The sequence below is a fragment of the Lepisma saccharinum genome, chromosome 5 (assembly GCF_977018435.1).
Source record: "Lepisma saccharinum chromosome 5, izLepSacc3.1, whole genome shotgun sequence".
Lineage (NCBI taxonomy): Eukaryota > Metazoa > Arthropoda > Insecta > Zygentoma > Lepismatidae > Lepisma > Lepisma saccharinum.
This window is the reverse complement of record NC_139233.1, coordinates 19,032,044-19,052,519: the sequence shown is the minus strand read 5'-3', so window position 1 is coordinate 19,052,519 and position 20,476 is coordinate 19,032,044. Positions and strand designations below refer to the sequence as shown.

At 39.6% G+C, this 20,476-nt stretch overlaps 1 protein-coding gene across 7 annotated transcripts in view; it reads right to left on the bottom strand.

Annotated features, from left to right (window-relative positions):
* Positions 1-20,476, bottom strand: part of LOC145987689 (sushi, von Willebrand factor type A, EGF and pentraxin domain-containing protein 1) — a 142,567-nt gene that overhangs the window by 99,978 nt on the left and 22,113 nt on the right. For all 7 annotated transcript variants that reach the window (XM_083122235.1, XM_083122234.1, XM_083122231.1 and 4 more), the window contains exon 2: positions 15,799-15,981. In XM_083122235.1, the coding sequence (XP_082978361.1) occupies positions 15,799-15,981 (183 nt within the window). The remainder of the gene's footprint in view (positions 1-15,798; positions 15,982-20,476) is intronic.

Genomic DNA, 20,476 nt, shown 5'->3' with positions numbered 1-20,476 from the left:
TTCCCTCATATTGTGGCAACACTGATGCTCAGTTGATGAAGGTGGCTCCCTCGGCATTTGGGTAGAGTCAGGGCTCTTTAACGTGGTTGATGGGTAAAATGTTAGTTAATAGATAGGTTAATTACCTATCCTCAGGTGGAAACACTGTACTCCACATCCTGACGACCCAGGAAACACTTTTCCATTTCCACAGGCCCTTTTATAGGTCTCTAATGTCCCAAACCGTTACAGAAAATTCCACTAATCGGCTCTCGATCAACCCTCCTGTCTACCTCAACGGCCAGGTCTTCAAGATTTTATTTTATCTTAAAACCTTGTCGGGAAAACGAAACTCGCAGGACTGTTAGGGCACATATTGGGACACAAGGGCTTAAAATACATAAGATTTTAAAAAGGAAATATTGCGTAATTGGGGAGCTGAGTGGGGGCCAAATCCCAAATATTTTGACAATGATAACTACTATGAACTTAAGTTTTTGAGATGAGATTGCTAGATACCACGGAGTAATCATCTAATTTTATATGTGAACACAAAATTGATCAACATACTTGAAGATACCGAATGTAAAACAGATTCTTTCCAATTGTGATCGTATTTTTGTAGACTATGTTTCTGGACATTAAGAGACGATGATGTCAGGAGATATATTTTATTTTGAGGTCTTTCAAATAATGCCCTGGGGCTACAGCCTCCAAGTTATACCCTAAATCCGGGCATGTGCCCCTTACTAATTTGCACCCCGGCTTAAAATGGCAGAAAAGCGACGTAAGATAACATATTAATGAAACCTAAGATTGTCAGCGATTCTGAGTCTGCTTGTATAAACCCGACTCCGACGATTTCCAATAACAAAAACCGGTGTTTCTGTTTTTGGGGCACACCTCTTTGCTGCAGATTCAGGAGGCAGAAATAAAGTTGAAAAGGAAAACGATTCTTCAGAAGCGGCACTTCCAGCTACGTTCGGAAAAAAAGGTTTCCCCGTCCCGACATGTTTCTTTCTCTTGAAGTAAAACGGAAGTACGAGTATATTTGGGTTAATGTAAGCATCGACAAGGAGAGGCAAGAAGTTCAGACGACGACCAATTTGATGCGAATGAAAGTTTGAGTATGTGAAATCGTAATAACATTTTCCTGACAGTACATTATCTTCATTTTGTTGTACAGGGCTACTATAAATGATTCATTCGATTTCAAAACACTGTGTTTTCCAAAGTATTTCACATGCAGATATGAATGATACATGAAAATAACTGTAAACTCACCAAGTTTGCATCGTGACACACCAGTTGGCAGCACGAGTGCAGTGCCTGTACAAAATGGTGACAAACCGAGAAAATAGTTTTTGTGTGTTGGAATATGGGAGATGTTAATCTATTATTGCAGTGCAGCGTGCATTCAGAAGAGAGTACAGAAAATAACCATTAAGTAAACAGAGCATTTTGAGGTGGTACCGGCAGTTTAAGGACACTGGGATTGCTACAAAATGCATGGATGGAACTCGGCTACCGCTTTGATGTGTGTCGTGTGGCCAGAGGGGCACGCATCAAACAGTTGTAGAATGGGAGGAAAACTTGGTAAGTTTGCAGTCATTTTCATGTATCATTCATATCTGTATGTCCAATACAGTGTTTTGAAATCGAATGAATCATTTATAGTAGCCCTGTATTTGCACACAAAACTCGAAATGCATCAAGGTTGGTGCATTTTAGTGCATCACGCGGAACAGCAGCTGAAAAAAGTATTTGATGTATTTCTCTATGTATTTTGATGCAGCAAAAGTGTATCATTAGTATTTTAATGTATAATACTAGAGTCAACATATCTAAGTAGATATTTAGCCAGCATTTTCCATTTGGTGGGGTGTTCCAAATTTCGGGTACATGTAAGTGTAAATTTCGAGCCAAAATGGCCATAAATTCGGCCTTTCTGAAAAATTTTAAGGGGGCTGTTGAGGAAATTTGGGTGAGGTGTTGGGTGTGTGTGGATAAATCACTGCATTTGTGTCAGTTTACGCATTTTTTCGTTCCATGTGAACACAAAAAGAAATATTTGTTTTGAATAACCACCAAATTGGTTCGAAGTGAGGATGGATGTGGGAGGATGGTATCCCCAGTTAGGAAAACTTAAGAAAGGCATCCTCCCCTTCCTTTCGTGGCATCTTATAGGAGGCAGTTGCTTCTTAGCCAACGGTTGAGCCAATTTCTTTCACAAATCACGTGCAACTTGCTAATAGCCCTATTATAAAGGGCAATATGAAAAATATAGTTACTCGAGCGTGGATGGAGATTGAACGTAATCAGCAGTGATTTTTCCATACACCCCCAACGCCCCCCTAAATATCCTCAACACCCCCTAAAATTTTTCACAAACACCCAATTTATGGTCATTTTCGCTCTAAATATACCTTACACCTCTTTAAATAAGAAATCACCCCCACCCCAATAGATGGAAAATTCTGGATGAACTCCTGGTGATCAGTTAGCTCGACCACTGTCTTTGTTCCTTTCTCTTTCGGTTATTTTACGTCGCTTTTCCACCTCTTGGGTTAATCGTGACGACGAAGTTGTATGCTTATGTAATGAAATGGTGGGGTAAGTTGCACCCACAGTGCAGGAACTCGTGCAAATGAGTTTTTCATAATCAGTAGGGAAAGGATTTGAAGGTGCGAAATTATGGTCGGGAAAGAATAAAAAAGGTTCTGAAAGTGTTTTAAAAAATGTACTGATAGAATGCCTTTATTCAGTGCTCTCTTCTTCTGGACCTTCTGTATATAATGCGCGCGGACCGCAGAGAGAACAGTGGTTCTGTCGAATAGGTTTTGTTGAAGTTTGTGTTTTCTCTCGCGGGTTTTGCTACATTCTCTTGGGAACTATTGGGGCTGCAATGATTATATTATACCATTTTCTAGCTCTCGTTCTGCTCTACAAAATGAGATTATATGATTTTATGTAGCTGCTCAAGAACAGTGAAAATAATTTATTTTTCTGTCCAATTTTTTAACAAAACATGAAAGAAAAGGGAGGGAAAAGGTGCTGAAGATCAAAGAGGGGATAAATGTGCTAATCTCACGAAAAGGTGCAACAAAGTGAGTTCATTTTACTTGATTTCATGTCCTAAAATACATATCTCAAACGATCAGTGTGAAAACAGTTATATTTTTGAAAAAGTGCTGCACTTTAAAATTCGTTCCCTATTCATCAGGCTTAATCTGTGTACAAATGCTTTCTTACGTTTCCATAAGTATTTAGTACAACAACACGTGTAAGTATACTAGATTTATATGGATAGAAAACAAATTTGTCAAACTAAAGTATAGCTACAAATAATAGTATGCTTCGTTCATTATTCATACCCAGTTCTTTTTAGTTTGACTACAAGCTCAGTGCATTCAAATGTAAGCCCAATGCTTTGTTTTCTTCATTTAAATCCTTCTTGTACAACAAAACCTTGTGTCACACTTCACACACGGCAGAGCGTGACACGAAAGACCTGCAACAGCTGACAATGGCGCCATCTTGTAGACGCAATTTAATTTATTGGCTACGTCACTCCTGGTAAGGCCACCCGATTCAAGGTTGATGACCGGCGTTTGCAAGATTGCGCCCAGGGCGAAGATGTGGCCCCCACCATTCCGGTTGGGCTGAGAAGGTGACGGAATGCGGGAAGAACCTACCTGCCGACAACGTGATGCGATTGGCGAGCGCGGAAGAAGCCAAGTACGAAACCGAAGCATGCCGCTGATAAGGTGCTGGTTGTGTGTGTGTTTGGCGCTGCAAGAACTGCTTACGCCATTCACAGCTGTGAACAGACTATTTATTAGTTCATTGTTGAATAAGGATTGCGTCCTTTCAAGCATTAGGCTTACATCTCAATGACCCATTGCTTAATGTGTATGACTAAAATAATATCCTGGTGTGGAAAGAGTGACATTTTCAGAACATGGCACACTTTAAACTGTACGTCCAGTCCCGATTAGCCTTCTGTGCATAAGGTGGACTTAACAATTCAATTTTCAGGACACACTGAAATATCAACCTCACAGCTGTCTCTGGAGCAAGGCCGCGCAAACGTCACAGAAAGGGGGGGGAGAATCGAGTGGACAGAGCGAAGCAGTACACGCTGCTAGGAAGGTTGGTAACGGCAGTCGATTTCCCCCCTCCACAGAATCCCGTTCCTCTCACGTGTCCATTGGTAGAGCCGTCGCTTCACTACTTGCGCAGAGACTCGTTTTCGTTCGCCTGCTCCAGAGATGTCTGGGACAGAGTGTAGTACGTAGTACACCCTGGACTACAGTTTTGCAGGCTAACGAGGCTCTGATGGCTGGACACACAATCCTCTTTTTGTTTTTTGTGCCATCAATGTATGCTTGTAATTGCCCCTCCATCATCATCTCCATCGTCGCAAGTAGTCAAAATCGACCGAAAAGCAACATCTACAATCGAGCGATGGACCAGATTTATATATGTGGTGACCCGGGGGGACCCCTTATACACAAGTTCAGTTATAACCTTTAGGCCAAGTTATGCCCAATGGTTAGTAATATTTTTCTACTATATTTACCACATTTCAAATATCTCTTTTCTTTTGTGGGTCTTTTCCAAGCGTTTTTTTTTTGGAAATGGAGGTCCAGGGCTGCAGCCCTCCTAAGCTCCCATCTAATTGCGGGCCTGTAATAGGAAAACAGGAAGTTATTTTAAGTCCACTTTACGCTGATAGGCTATTCGGAAGTGGACCTACAATTGAAATTGCTGTTCGAACTACTGTACGATGTGTTTCCACTGGGTATCGAACCCAGGACCCCTTGATGACATGGTGACAATTTTAATTGGTAAATGGGGCCAGTCCACACTTCGCTTTATGTGTCTGAACTTTTCTTTAAAAGCTTTCAATAAAACATATTATTAATTGATGAAAAATTGCTGATGTAAATTTGTATCTTGACAGAAAGAAATGACCAAATCCACTTTATGATCAGAACAGCTAATGGGGACTTTGCCTACAGTTTTTAAAGTGAGATTTTGACACCCACTCCCAGAAATCTAGTCTGGGACCTAACTTTTGGGGATCTGAATCAAACAGTTTTCTACCACATAAAAATAGCGCCCATTTGCTAAATTACTGTTACATTTGCGAAATCATAAAAATTACTTATTAACTTGCTTCTCAGGACCCAGGAGCTTAACAAAAGTTATATTAGCTTGTTAATTATAAAAATTTGTTTAGGTGGGCAATGAAAGATAATGCATATGTAACTTCATCACTAGGTACATCAAGCCATCCATGGCCACGTAATTTTACATTTGTTAAATATATCATGGGCAACCAACAAAGAAACTCAACACTTTACTACTGCTTCCTTCTTGTGTAGATGCACTTGCAAATTTTCAAAACCGATCCTTTGATCACCACAGCCTTCACTGCTACCAGCTTTATCAGATTTCGTTCATTTTGAAGGCAGATTCCTGAGATTGCAGAGTCTGGAACTCGTAATGCTCAATTTTCCCACTAACATTCTAGCTTCACAAAGAAATGTAGCCCGTTATTATAAAAAAGTGACTTCGTAAAGGGTTATTGCGCTTGCGTCAAAAATTCCATGTAGGCTACCTTCGTGTACTATTATTCCACTCATACAAATAGAGACGTTCTGAGGTGACAAGTTAGAGTCACGTGACAACTAAATTGTAACTTTCACATGCATTTTCCTGCCAAATTCCGTGGACAAAGAAAAGGAAAGAGGGAAGGTGAACTTCAACCCTGGCCACTTGCTTGACAGTTCCAGGAATAGAGCAGGGCTTGAGGCCACATCTGTGTTCGCCAAATGGAGCTTCCAGTTGTCTGACAGAAAATGTTGCAATTGACTAATTGCCAATAATTTCTTGTCCCCCCCCCCAAACATCATTCCCTCCAGGGATAAAATTTATCAAGCAGAAAGGGGGCGACAAGTATCCAGAGGGGTGAGTTCCCCTCATCCCTCCTACAAATACAACACTACCTGTATGCACACACCTTGATCAAGATCGGAAATGGCATAATATTTCGTTTTGAAGTCCCACAATTCCCAAAATGTCACAGAGAAAGGAAAGGGCAATTTGGTAGTGGAAGTAGGCCAAAAGTGGAAGACGTCGTGAGTCTGTTTTGCGAGACTCGTGTTTGTCCGGTCGACTGCAAGACAAGAGACAGACGGAATCGTCTGAAGACAAGACTTTCTCCACGTTATTTGTCGTGCTGTAAGGTAACATGATGTGTCTGTGCTTATTTCGTTACAGCCATGATTACATGGCATTTAGAGCAAACGTAATTGAAGACAGATCGAGAGTGGGGTTTAGATTGCGCATCGCGGCATTTTTTTTAACGTACAGATAAGGAAAATAACCTGTTCTGTAAAAGGAACCCGATTCTTACCGAGCCAATCCGATCTTGTAAAAGAGATACGGATCTCTGCAAAAGGGAATTAGGTCTCTATAAAGACGACAGGATGATTACCCAATTAAAGTGGAAAGCCAATTTGAATTCAGAAAAGAAGGAAAGTTCGGCAGTTGAATAGCTGTGTACGATGTGAATTTTTTCATCTTCGTGAGCCATAATAGGAGAAAGATGGTAATCAGCAATCAAGAACAGATTAAATTTTGTTTTGTTTTCAAGTCGCGTGTTTGTATACGGTACAACATAATTGTGATTGCTTTGTGAATTTCGTCGAAGAAATAGTATATTAATAATATTAAATTAAGTGGATCCTACGGTGACATGAAGCGTAAGGCGCAAAATCTGAAAGCGTGGAGGTTGCAGTAAAAACTTGTCCTTTGGACAAAGAACAATGAATGAATGCCGTTCAATTATCTGTTCATCACCGCCATTTGTTGATCTATTGTTTATTTGCAAGTTCTTTCGTCATTCAAAGTTGAATGACGAATTATTAATGAATGGACGCCAGTGATGTGCGTCTACGCGTAAACAACGATAGTCTACATTCTACACGTAGACTATTTTATACACGTAGATGACGTAATCTATGTAAACAACATGGCGAAAGGTGATAACTTAGCAAAGGGCACCGTGGAATTAAAAGAAAAATATACTGCGTATCAGTTGCTGATGTGTGAAGAGAACTTTTCATACTCTTTCTTCCAAATTCGAACAATTTCTCACCTAGGAAGAAACCTAATATAGGAAATATTCTAGTGTTTTATGGGAAAAACACCACTCTTGCCTCACGACTGCCATCTGTTGTTTTTTGCATACTATTTATCTTCTTCCATAGTTAATAATAGAAGAGAAGAGAAGAGAAATTTTGTTGTAAATATGATTCTTTTCATTTCGTTAAGAACCAATATAGTTGAAAATGTCACTTTCCTTTCATGAAACCCTTGAAAATTAATTTTAATGCACTTTAGATTGTCTACGTAGTCTATGTAAACTACAACCCAGTGTAATCTACGGGTAGATTACGTGTAGAGAACGCATGTAGACGTAAACTTATAATCTACTGCACATCACTGATGGACGCTCACAAACATCGATGCCCAGGCCATGATTCGAACCATTACATGTGTCCAGGATTGGCATGCTTAAAACGTATATTTTTAAAAGTTGTATTTCAAACACTTCTCTACGAATAGTATTTGGATGAGTGAAACAACACGAACAGTGTTGTTAATGCTAATACCTTTTATTACATTTACTACAAAATGCTTCGGAGAAAGGCGTAGCCACAACGGGGATAGTGTGGGGATCTGGCAACTGTGGGATAATCTCGACATTTTGAAGTATCTTGCACAAGAGATTTCAGATAAGGTAACAAGTTAGTTGTTTACTGTAATTAATTAGAAACAGTCCTTCGTTTCATAATTAAGAAATTCCTTATCAAGCATTCTTCTAAGAAAAGTAAGTTTTCTCGGCAATTTTTCCACGTTTGAAGTGTGTTTTGTGTTCCTTGTGTAAACATTTTTAAAAACTTTTTTTCTTTTGGAAAAAAAAAACATATTTTGCCAACCTTGCATGTGTCCAAGCAAATCACCGAAAAAACGAATTTTTCAAGGTCAAAACGAATCCAACGTTACTGTGTCAGGGTTGTTTGCCCGAAGGAATCCCAGTATTTATCTTGCAGGTGGAAATGCATCCGTAACACTTCCCAGGCGAGTCCCTCGCTTCCTTCCTGAACCTGACCTTGACCCTTCCTGCAGGTAGGGAAAGGTAAACCTGTCAGGGTCCCGTTATCGCCTCCAGGCGGCGGGCGCATTCCTCTCATGCGTGGAAGCAGGCCCATCGCCCCTTCCCAGCAAGTGCCTTGCTCCGCAGTGTTGCCAGCTGTAGTGTTGTTACACTAGCGTTGCGATAATTTCAGTTACGGTTCGTGAGGTAAGAGTTACTTCCTGTGGATGAAGTCGCATTTGATGAGAGATTAACCACAAAGCAACATTTATCCTTTTCCTGGGATGCGAACCCAGAAACAATGGCTTCAAAGTACAAATACTAACTACTGCACCACCAAAGAATAGGTCATATCAACATGGGTCCATAAATGTGTAATTTCTGAGTAATAAAACTTTCAAGTATGATCCTAGTGTACTCAAAGACCCACTGATGGCGTAATGCTAATGTCGTCACAATTTAGTCAAGGGGCCCCGGATTCGATATCTGTTGGAGGCATTATAAGTCCTCGGGACAGCTTTTTGTCCCGTATTTCAACAATTGGAATCGTTGAGTCAACCTGGTCTCATTTTCTATTTTCACCCATTCTTGAGAAGCTTTAACCCACTGTGGTAACCTATAGAAGCGTTACAGAGAATCTAATTATGTGGGCGATTAAACTCAGCTCAGAGAAATGTTCCAACATAGATTCAGGCTTACAATACTTTTCATTTCAATGTCGTTTTTCCAGAAATGTTCCAGTTTAATGTACTGTGTTATGTAATTTTTCCACTGGCCCATTCTGTGTGGGTGATTAATTTATGAATCAGTGACAATGAGTGATAATACTTGAAAATTGCATGAAAAAAATAAAATTAACGCCATTTATTGTGAAAGCTCCATAAATACAACTTTCCTTAGCTTAATTTTTTCATAGAAGATATAATCAGTAATCAAGCTTTAAAACAAGGTATAACACGTTCCGTTAGAAGGACATATTGCACATCGTAGCCTTGAAAAATAAGTGTCCCGTCTTTTTTTCTGGAATGTCTTGGAACCCTAGTTAGGGAACAGAAGGGAACTCCCCCCTCCAATATCACAGAAAATTGTATTACGTATTTGTAAGTTACTTATGCATTATCTCTATAATGCACTCCGCTAACTTTATTTTCGTCGCGATTAACCAAAGAAGCACAATGGATCAGCAAAAAGAAAGTGTGATTCCCCAATTATATGAGGGACTACAATAATAAAATATTCCTTTGTGTTTTTCAAACGAAGTAACAGCAATAACGTTCTCAAACTATAAAAATTTAAATTTGAAATGTTTGCAACACTGCTGCCCAGGCAAAAACTGGGGCGCGCGGATTATGAAGAGTGGAAAGTTGTCGCAGCAAAAGAAGACAACGTGCAGGTGACGAAAGGCCGAAAGTTTTTACCATCTGTGAACCGACTGACATATCACTTCTTCGGGTCACGCTTTGTTTCCTGTTTTCCACAAGACTTGCTGTGTTTTCTTTCTATTTCCGCTTTCTCCCCTCGTGGGCGTTGCACGGAGAAGTAGGGAGATCTAAAACTCGTAAGGTCATAGGATGATACCCCTAAAACAGTGTGACGACAGGCGCGGATCCACGGGTAGGGCGATAGGGGCGAACGCCCCTCCCAACTGCTCGGTATTTAGATACATTATTCTGCCTGAACTTTTTGCAAATTCAAATGTTCTGTCATTAATCACAAGGATTAAAAGACTTGAGAACATTTTTTGTAGTTTAGTTCACTTTACCCTCATGATAGGCTAATCGGAACTCGACCTACAGTTTAAATAAGAATCCGAATCACTGTACAATATGCCTTCAAAGAAAATCGAACCCAAGCCCACTTGATAATAGTTTTTGTTTTTTGTTTTTACCCTGGCAATGTAGAAATTATGATAACGACCATCTATTCCTGTACTGGGCACTTATTTTTGTACAAAAAATCTCTAAAACTTGAAAGTCAGCTTGATTCCTGTTCAGAGTAAGATATACAGGGTGAGCATAAAGTCTTTCCCTGAGTACAAACTTTTATTGCTAAAGAATGGTAGATACAGATATGCGGTTTGTTGGAAATGGTAGCTTAACTCATAATGTTTTGTTATCAGTACACTTCAGTACACTTCGACATGTGCTCCCTTTGTTGCCCTTAGAACGTCTAGGCGATACTCAATTTCTCTCCATGTTTTTGCCAACATATCTTCCGTCACCGTCTCTATAGCATCCCGTATTCGTGTCTGAAGAGTTTGCATATCAGGAACTGGTGAACTAAACACTGTGTCCTTAACGTAACCCCATAAAAAAAAACTCAAGAGGTGTTATGTCCGTCGAATGCGGTGGCCATGGTATGGGAATCAAAATAAGAATCAGACAAAACAAAGAAATGGAAAAAAACTTGATGTATTGCACTATATTGCCATAGGTTTTATTTGCCTATCTACCGTTTAAGTTGAGATATAAATATTCATAATCAGTGAAAGACTTTATGCTCATCCTGTATTGTTTACCAGTGGGGGCGATTGGGTTCGAAAATTGGGGAGGGGGCAAGGACAGTTCACTTTCCCTTGATAAATAAGGTTTAGCGCAGTGCGGGAGCAAAAGTAGCAAAATGTGGGGGAGCAAATGCCCTCCTTGCCCCCCAATCGCCGCCACTGATGTTTACATAAAACAGTGGAAGTGTTGGTTAAAATTGATTCTTGGAGAGTTGAAGTATCCGACTGAAATTCGCCCCTCCCAACTATAGCTTCTGGATCCGCCACTGTGTGACGAAGACATTGACAAGAGGCTAGCGACAGCCTTAGCAAACTGAGAGATCTATGCTAAGAGCACCAAATCTGACCTGCCTAACCTATCCATGTATGCATGTAATAGCTTTAATAAATAACCTATTTACATACTTATTTTTGCTATCATATACCTACGTGGATATGTTAGGCAGGTCAGGTTTGGTACCGTTAGCATAGATCTCCCAAGCTGCTAACACTGTCGCTAGCCGCTCGTAAGACATAAGCCCGAAGTTTTAATTTTGGCCAACAGATGGCCGTTGCACTGGACTTGTTTCTTTTTCCTTTTCCATCTCTCATCCTCATTTTCCTGATTAACACAGGCACGAGGAGAAACGGTTAAATGTAACACAGAATACAAACAGAAATCTTACTATTTCAGTGACTTGACCAAACATCCACGCTCGACCAGGACCGAAACTCGTCCGGATTTTACGTTTGTATTGTTGAATAGAATAAACGATAAATGAACCGAACGTCAAAGATAAGAGATTAAGAGTGTTAAGAGTGTTTCTTGTATGTTATTTGCAATTCTTTCAATTCATCAATTTTTGATTGATTGATTTCGCTTATTTTATTTCGCTTTTTGCCACTTTCGGTTAATCGCAACGGTAAGTGATGAAGGGACACTCACAAAGAAAAACAGCTATGCACAGGCCGGGATTCGAACCCGAGACCCCTGCTGTCGTAGCGCGCTATTCTAACCATCATATTTTGAATTTTGTAGTTTCATTGGTTTCGCAGATATTGAAGGATTAAATGTACCAACTGTTGATTTCCAATTGTTCGACCTACACAGACAGACGGACATGCCAATCGAGACAATTTATATTTACACCATGTACCATGACTCCACTGGTGGAAAAATTCATATCGACACATTTACTGTTTCCACGATATCGACAGGTCACTTCTCATCGAATGTTTCCTCTCAGGACGCACTGATCGATCCACTAGCGTACGCAGATAGCGGCTCATTGAAGTACAGCGCCTACCGACATTTTGAGAAGAATGGAAATTTTGAAATGAAAGGAGGAAAGAACTCGGACAAAAACAAAAGTGGTAATTAAAAAACTCCCTTAAAATTATCCCTACTACAGTATTTGTCTTTGAACAACCTTTTAAGACGAAGATTAAAATTGGTAATTAAGAAATATTTTTTATTTGAACATGGCCCCTATAACGCAGATATGTAATATCTACCTCCTCCGTACTTATTATTTCGTAATGGACTGAAACTGATTTATTTTTACATGCCTATAACAAGTTCACAGAATATCAACGTATTTGTTCAAATCTGTCTTCGCTTCTGAGAACGTTTAGCCAACTTTACTCCTGACCTCTTCATCATTCGCAGCAGTGGTACTAAGTTCATTACTGGTGTACTCGTCTCATAAACTTGTCTTGAAGTCCGTCTGTCTGCTCGTACTACTGAATCAAATTAACGAAGCCAGGCCCCTCTACGTTTGAATTTCGGGTACAGTATCCCGTGATCTATTTCTGCAATTCTCCATTCATCCTCATCGTCACGATTAATCTCGGCCATTTGTGTAGGTGGTGTGATCAGTAACACCCTCTGGGCGCCTTTACCTCCAGGTAAATATTAATGGAGTCTGGGTGGATCAGAGAGCCGCTCCATAGGGACGTTGCTGGAAAAATATTCATACCTGAAATTGACCCGCCCCAGGAATCGATCCTGGGTCTCCCGCGTGGCTGTTAAACACCCTACTGGCTTTCAAAAAAGAAACATATCTTTCATTTCTTACTTTTTCATTTTCTTGTATTCAGTTATTTTATTATTTTTTTCCAACAGGACAGACACAAGCACTCTTGCCTTGATTGATTTGGCGTTTTAAGTCCACTTTATGCACAAGCACTCGTGTCTTAAAGAGGATTTGAACCCGTGATCCCGGAGTAATGGCGGTACTCTACGTATCTCTATTTCTTACTTTTATGTCGCTTTTCTATCTCTTGCAATAATCAAGACGATGAGGATGAATGGGTGATAGAACAAAGCAATGCATTAACCAGGGTTCGAACGTGGAACCTTCGGCTTCGTAGCTCGTTACGCTCTCCACTTCGGCACGAAGGGCGGCATGCTTGGCTCTCAGAGAGGAAGCAAATAGAAGTAAAACAACGAAAAATTAAAAAGGTAGCATAATTAAATATTGTGCTGAACTTGTGCGGTGTACTGTAAAAATGCTATTAAGGTGGTCTTATACCCTGGCAGAAACATGAGCATTTTCTTCTTCAAGCCTGTGTATGCTTAAGGGGTAAGGTTGGTCACACTTATCTCAAGAATCGGTCGACAGAAAATATTCAAATTTTACCTGAACACTGAGAAAGGATGTTTTTTTTTTTAAAAAAAAACAAACATTTTTTGATATTTTCATTTACTGCATCAGCGTTCCGAAAATTAGTTAAGGCAGATAAATGGTTGTAATCAACACTATTTTTAACCAAAACGTGGTGTGGACCTCCCGGGACCATTCGCGTCGTCAGAAACTTTTATGGGGGGGGGGGGGATTGAGGCAATTGATCAAACTTGAATACTAGACAATAAGAATCATTATCATGCTTGTAATAATTATTATAAACTACTATTATAAACTCGATATAATAAACTAATTTATTGCAAATTATTTATTATTATTATTATATCCTTGGGAAGACTTTTATACTCGATTCACCAGAGGAGTGAATATCCAAGTGTTTTTTTTATTTATTTTTTCTATATTTCATGCAGTAGTGTACTGAAATGCATAGATAGTCCATTTTGATATTAACTTTAACTAAAACCTTAAAAAGTTGGGCTGAAATTTTAGCCATACTGTCTATATTGTGTAACCTCTCACATAGAACTCTAATTTTTTTTGAAATTATTTATTCTTGGTTTAAATGATAGATGGTTCTACGCCCACTCCCATTATCAATGTTGTTTTTTTTTCATTGTATCGTCAAATACGAGATTCAAACCATATTCTCTCCTCACCCAAGTCGGAATCAGGCTATTCCTGTTGGAACACCTTCCTCTGCCACGCATTCTCACTCGGTCGGGAAGGAAATCCCACCATTACACGCTCAATGTTCCCTCACGTACGTGTTTGTTTTCGGAATAGAAATTGCATCACACTGAGCTAACACCGAGTGCCCAAGATCGTTGACCTACTCCTGGCACAATCTCCAACCATCTCCCTCTTTTCGACGACCAATGAGCATGACAAATTACGTTTTCCGCAACCAAAGCACGGCCATGCGTTCGCACAGCATTGCAAAAAGGTAAAGAAGAAAAAAACGACGCCGTGAAATCGCTTATTATTTAAATTTAACGTCACGCCTTGAGCGTACACAAAAGACGCGTCCCACCTACTCCCAGAAGTTTAATCCAGTCGAGGGAAATTACGAACATAACTGAGGGAAAACGAGGTCGTCCAACAACACATCGTTTCTTCTTTTCTCCTCGTATTGCATGTGAGACTATGGGAACGCTCCCCGCTCCCATTCAATGTTTCTAAGGGACTTTCCTCGAGATCCTCTCACTAGGTCACCTCTTGTACAGAGAATGTCGGGAAATTTGCTGTTTTGTGCTTATGCAAGTTGCCAACGCACTAGTACTAAAGTTTGGCATGGGGCAATTAAATATACACTGGTACCATATACTACAAATATTGTCGTATACCGACTAATGCTGTGCGCCAGACCTGATTAATGTATATTATCTACCGTTAATCTTTTGTCACATTTTCTCATGTTCGCTGTTTATCTGTATCGTCGTCCAGGGTAAATCTACATGTGCAACCCATTTCATTATGTATGTTATGTATTCATGTTCTATTGATTTATTTGTGAATTGCACACTTTTGTTACTGACTCCTGTCGAGTTACAATTTTACCTTCGTACTCTGTGACATTTATGAATCCGACTCAAAAGATATACTTAAGATTAGCAATGGCAAATGTAGCATTTCATAGAAAAGTTGTGCTTCGTGAACATAAACAACTAGGACCATTTTTTCTAGGATACATCCTTCCAAAAATTTTACAGCATTTTTATAGCAGACAATACTTTATACGGAAGTATTTACTGCAATATTCCGGTTAGCATTTCCGAATACGAAGCGTGCAGAGAACGTTAGATAATATATACAGCACGAAAGGCACACGAGATGAGCCAGAGCCCGGTGTTTACAATTGAATCAACTAATTTATTCTTCCATACATGTGCTGTATACACTATAAACTATGTATTTAAGCAGTGCCACTTATTTTGTACCTAATATCGTTTTATAGTAAACGTTATTCCTCTCGGTTGAATGGTTTTGGGCTTTTAAAAATGTGAAGTGATACATTGTTCACATCTCACTCGGCCGCCATTAGATCTGCACTCGTGACCAAGAGGTCGCTCCTGATTCGTTATGCTACGAAATAAGAACGATTCTATCCCTGAGAAACGCGCCATGATATATGCCATTAGATTTTTCACTTTACACGGTAGCATTTTGGTCATGGCAAAGGAAAATGCTTTCGCCTAAATCGGTCCTAAATACGAGACTAATGAAGTGTTTTGTGTGGAGTGTAACCGCTGTATGACGCAGAAATCTGCAACTCACGAAGAAGAAGCAAGGAAAAGCTTGCTTGTTCGTCTAGACCTTTGGTCGACGCCAGCGAAGTCGTTTAAAGAAATTCCTCTCTTTCGAAAAATCGCTATGATATTGCAAATTCTGAAAAAAGAAAAATACATCTGCTTAGAATTCCTTTTAGAGCAGTCACGTGAATCTTCGGTTTGCTTCAGTTGTTGTCTGGTTATTCGTAATAGTTTCGCAGCTCGTGGTAACAATCCAAATGTGGTACTTACCACAAAATGGGATTCCCTCGGGGGTCCAAAGCCCATCCTCGCCGCAGACCCTTCTCGTGGGGCCCAGCAACTCGAATCCTCGCTCACAGCTGTAGGTGGCGACCGCCCCTGGCCCCAGAGCCTCGTCGGAGAAGAAGACCGACGAATGAGCAGGGGCACCAGGGAAACTGCAGCCACGGGATTCTGCAAAGAAAGAAATACTAGTTATAATCGCTCTCCAGAACAGCACAAACATAGTAGTTTCATCAGTATTATATATACGTATGTTCTACAGCTATTATTGCAACCCATTCTTCCAGTCGCTACCATCGATATGAGTGCGCATGCGTCGTCAACTGGACGAGTCCAGTGGCAAAAAAGGGGTGGTAGCTTCAAGTGGAACGCAGACGGAGAAGCAGTGGTACCACATTAAGAGAAAATTCCCCTTTTGGAGGGAAGTTCAGACATTTTAATCGAAAATGGAAATTCGATGAAAAATGCCAAAATTTCAGGCAAATTTGAAGACAGCACAGATTATATTACATTCCACTTTCATATGCATGATTTTTTGTTGTTATTACTTATTTGCACTCCTTCGAATACAAGCCTACATTTCTGTTTTGTTTGTTCCGATGGCTTAGTGGTAACGTTGTCGCCTTGTGATCAAGGGGTCTCGGGTTCGATATCCATTGGAGGCACATAGTGATTCAAATTTAAACTGTAGGCCAGTCCCGATTAGCCTTTTTGTGCATTTGCGGATTTGAAACAAACTCAAACAAACAAAGCGAACTATTTCGTATGTTATAGCGACAACGAGGATGAATGATGAACTTAGGAAATCGGCGATGGAACAAACACAATTTGACATTCATGCCTGACTAAGGTTTGAACCTGGGACATCTGACCCGGTAGCGAGTAGACCGTACGTATGCAATGTAGCTGCTATATATTGAAGTTGTGAGGCCTTATATGATATTTTTGAATTGTTAATTGTTGTTTTTAAGTCCACTTTATGCACAGAAAGGCTAATCGGGAATGGACCTACAGTTTAAAGTGGGATCCGAACCACTATGCCATGTGGTTATATGATATTGTAAACGTTACAGCTTTGACCAACGTATAAAATAACACCAATAGGAAAGGAACCATTCCTAGAAAGTCAAGTGTTTTATATTAACTTCGTTGTCACGGTGGATCCAGAATAGACAACGTTATTGTTTTCCACAATTCTGCACAACAATTGTATTTTATAATGTTTTTATAATGAATCCATAATTGTTCCTGCATTTAAAAAAGGTGATAAAATGAACTGCAATAATTACCGTGGAATTTCTCTACTCTCAACAACATATAAAATATTATCTAACATTCTTTTAACAAGACTAACCCCATATGCTAATGAGATTATATGTGATTATCAATGTGGATTTAAACGTAACAGATCAAATTTTTCACATCAGACAGACACTTGAAAAAAAGTGGGAATATAATCAAAATGTCCATCAGCTATTCATTGATTTAAAAAAAGCATTTGATTCGGTCAAAAGAGATAAATTATATAATATATTAGTAGAGTTTGGAATACCTAAGAAGCTTGTTAGTATGATAAAAGTATGCACCAGTGAAACAGAAAGTAAAATTCGTGTGGGTATTAATGTGTCTGACAAATTTACAATTCATGATGGGTTAAAACAAGGAGATGCATTATCTCCATTGCTCTTTAATTTTGCCTTAGAATATGCTGTTAGGAAGGTAAAAGAAACTAACGAAGGACTAAAATTAAATGGTATGACTCAGTTGTTAGCATATGCAGATGATGCAGACTTATTAGGGGACGATATAAATACAATTAAGAATAATGCTAAAATATTTTTCAAAACTGCTAAAGAGATAGGTTTGGAAGTTAACAAAGAGAAAACTAAATATATGCTTACAGGCCGAAACCAAGTGTTAGGTAATAATCAAAATCTAATTATTGATAACTCGTTTGAACCAGCTTCCAAATTCATATACTTAGGAGTAATATTAACAAATGAAAATTATATTAACGAGGAAATAAAAAGTAGGCTTAATTCAGGAAATGCATGTTACTTCTCTCTTCATAAACGTTTGTCTTCTCGTTTAATATCTAAGAAACTAAAAGTTAAAATATACAAAACAGTAATTTTGCCTGTAGTATTATATGGGTGTGAAACTTGGTCCCTTACATTGAAAGAGGAACATAAATTGAGAGTATTTGAAAATAAGATCCTTAGGAAAATATTTGGACCTAAAAGGGATGAGGAGACAGGTGAGTGGAGAAGGTTACATAATTTAGAACTACATAATTTGTATTCATGTCCAGATATTATTAGAATAATTAAATCAAGAAGACTTGGGTGGGCAGGCCATGTGGCACGAATGGGAGAGGAAAGAGGTGTTTACAGGATTCTTGTTGGGAAACCTGATGGTAAGAGACCTGTAGGAAGGCCAAGACGAAGATGGAGGGACAACGTTGAGATGGACCTAAAGGAAATCGGTAGGGATGGAAAAGAGTATATAGATATTGCTCAAGATAGAGACAGATGGAAGGCCTGTGTTGCTGAAACCATGAACCTTCGGGTTTAAGAAGGCTAGAGAGTTAGTTAGTTAGTTTTAATGTTTTCAGCTACTTGAGCTTCTCAATATTTCTTAAACATATCAAACCAGTGGAGCGCAATCCATGAGCGTGACCAATTATCATCGTAAGCCTAGCATCGAAATCTCACACGCAAATGATTTTAAAATTCCTTTTTAATATACGTCCTACTTGAACTTCAATTAAAAGCTTGGAGCTGCCGGAAGGAATCCGAACGGCAATAACACTAAACGGATCCGCAGCGTAGATTACAAGCAAAACAAAAAGAACAAGCACAACATATGGCGTATTATCAATGGCAGTTCACCATTGTAACATTACACAACTGTACACACTTATAGTAGTCAAAGAGTTTATGAACCAAATTCTATGCCATAAAAGATTTCACATGATAGCAACGGCACCGACTTAACAAAAATAAGAATGCACTGATACACTTTTGATGCCTCAATTGATGTATTTTTATAACATTGCAGAGAAAAGCAGTTGATAAAAGTCCCATTTTGCCTATTTCTTTCTGTATTTTGATCAACTAAGAGTAGGCTACATCATTAGCAGTTTATGCTCTTGAATGTTTTACCGACGATTTTGAAGCTACTTGCCTGTCTATTTTAAGTTAAAAGTGCCTCAGGCCTAGAAATCTTGTGATTGATACAGGGACAAGACAAGTTTCAGGGACGTGGCGGAATGGTTAACACTCGGTGCTATGACGCCAGGGTCCCGGGTTCATTCCCCGGTCTGGGCATAGGTGTTCTTCCATCAATTTTATCATATCATCACTCATTTTCATCGTCGCGATTACAAAATTTGCAAAAAACCGATGCTAAATAACGAAATATATAAAAAATATACTTTTTAAAAAAATATGATGTCAAGCTTTCAGGGGACCGACTGACAAGTTCGACCGCCCCTTCCAACTATTTAGGCTAATCGCAATGATTTGCAGTGCATGAATGAAATAGATGAAGGGACACCCATACCCACGCTAGGAGTCCCAAATTGTGACCTACAGTATCGGGATGGCAATTACATTTTGTATAATGTGTAAATGATACACTTTTCGAAACTTAGGATATTCTGGATAGTTAGATATACATATACAAGACTTCCGGCACAATTATCCAAGATACATATCGTCGTGTAATCAGGAGTTTCAAGGTGGAATTCCTGGTGATAGAACCTTTCAGTTGTTCGAATCGCTATTCTGCAGGTCCGCTCTCGACCAAACTCCCTGTGCAGACACTTTGTTTGCCAGCGTATTTGCGCACGTGAGGGTTCAAACACGCAAGCTTGTGCTTGTCACTCAGAATCAGTTATGTCCTTCTGCATATCACCACTTTTAATACGGCTGCTCGAGTGTTTGTAAATCTCTCCACACTGTTGTTGAAGCAGCGAGCTCTCGCTACAAGAAGCTTCACATTTCCCCCTTGCAGACACAGACGAGCAGCAATGCAAAAAGAGACTGAAAAAGAGCTCCAAAACGGATCACTTGTTTAGATCGTCACGATTTCAATATTTACTCCATATTACCATGCAGTTTCTAACACGTAACTGTGTAAAAATGCCATAAGGGGACTTAACAGGATCGTCCCTACTAGTTAGACCGGTTCGTTTTTGTCTCCCGTAACCCGGTTGCCTCATTCAATGTGCAGCAGTAATAAACTTGTGTTAGGAGACGAGGAACCAAGATAAACAGATTTTTTTCTCTCCCCCAAGCCACCAGCAAGAGGCTAATTAAACAGGGAATGCTTGAACATGCGATCCTTTTATACCATCACGTCCGTTCACAACACTGCAAACAGTGTCGAGGTATACAGGGTGTACCGTAAGTTACGCAACATATCCAATGTGCTGGTGCTCCTGATGCAGGCTCAAACGGTGCACCGCCGGCGCGTTAAGTGGTCGGCTTTCGATCTTTTAACCGAATTTCCCAGAGTTCGAGTCTGATCACGGGTGTTCTTCAGGGTGTGAAATCATCGAAGACTGGTGGGGGGGAGAAAGATCTTAATCTACAACCCCCTCCCCCCACACACAAATTATACGATATACATATTTATAATGTTATTAAAAGTAAGAAAATAC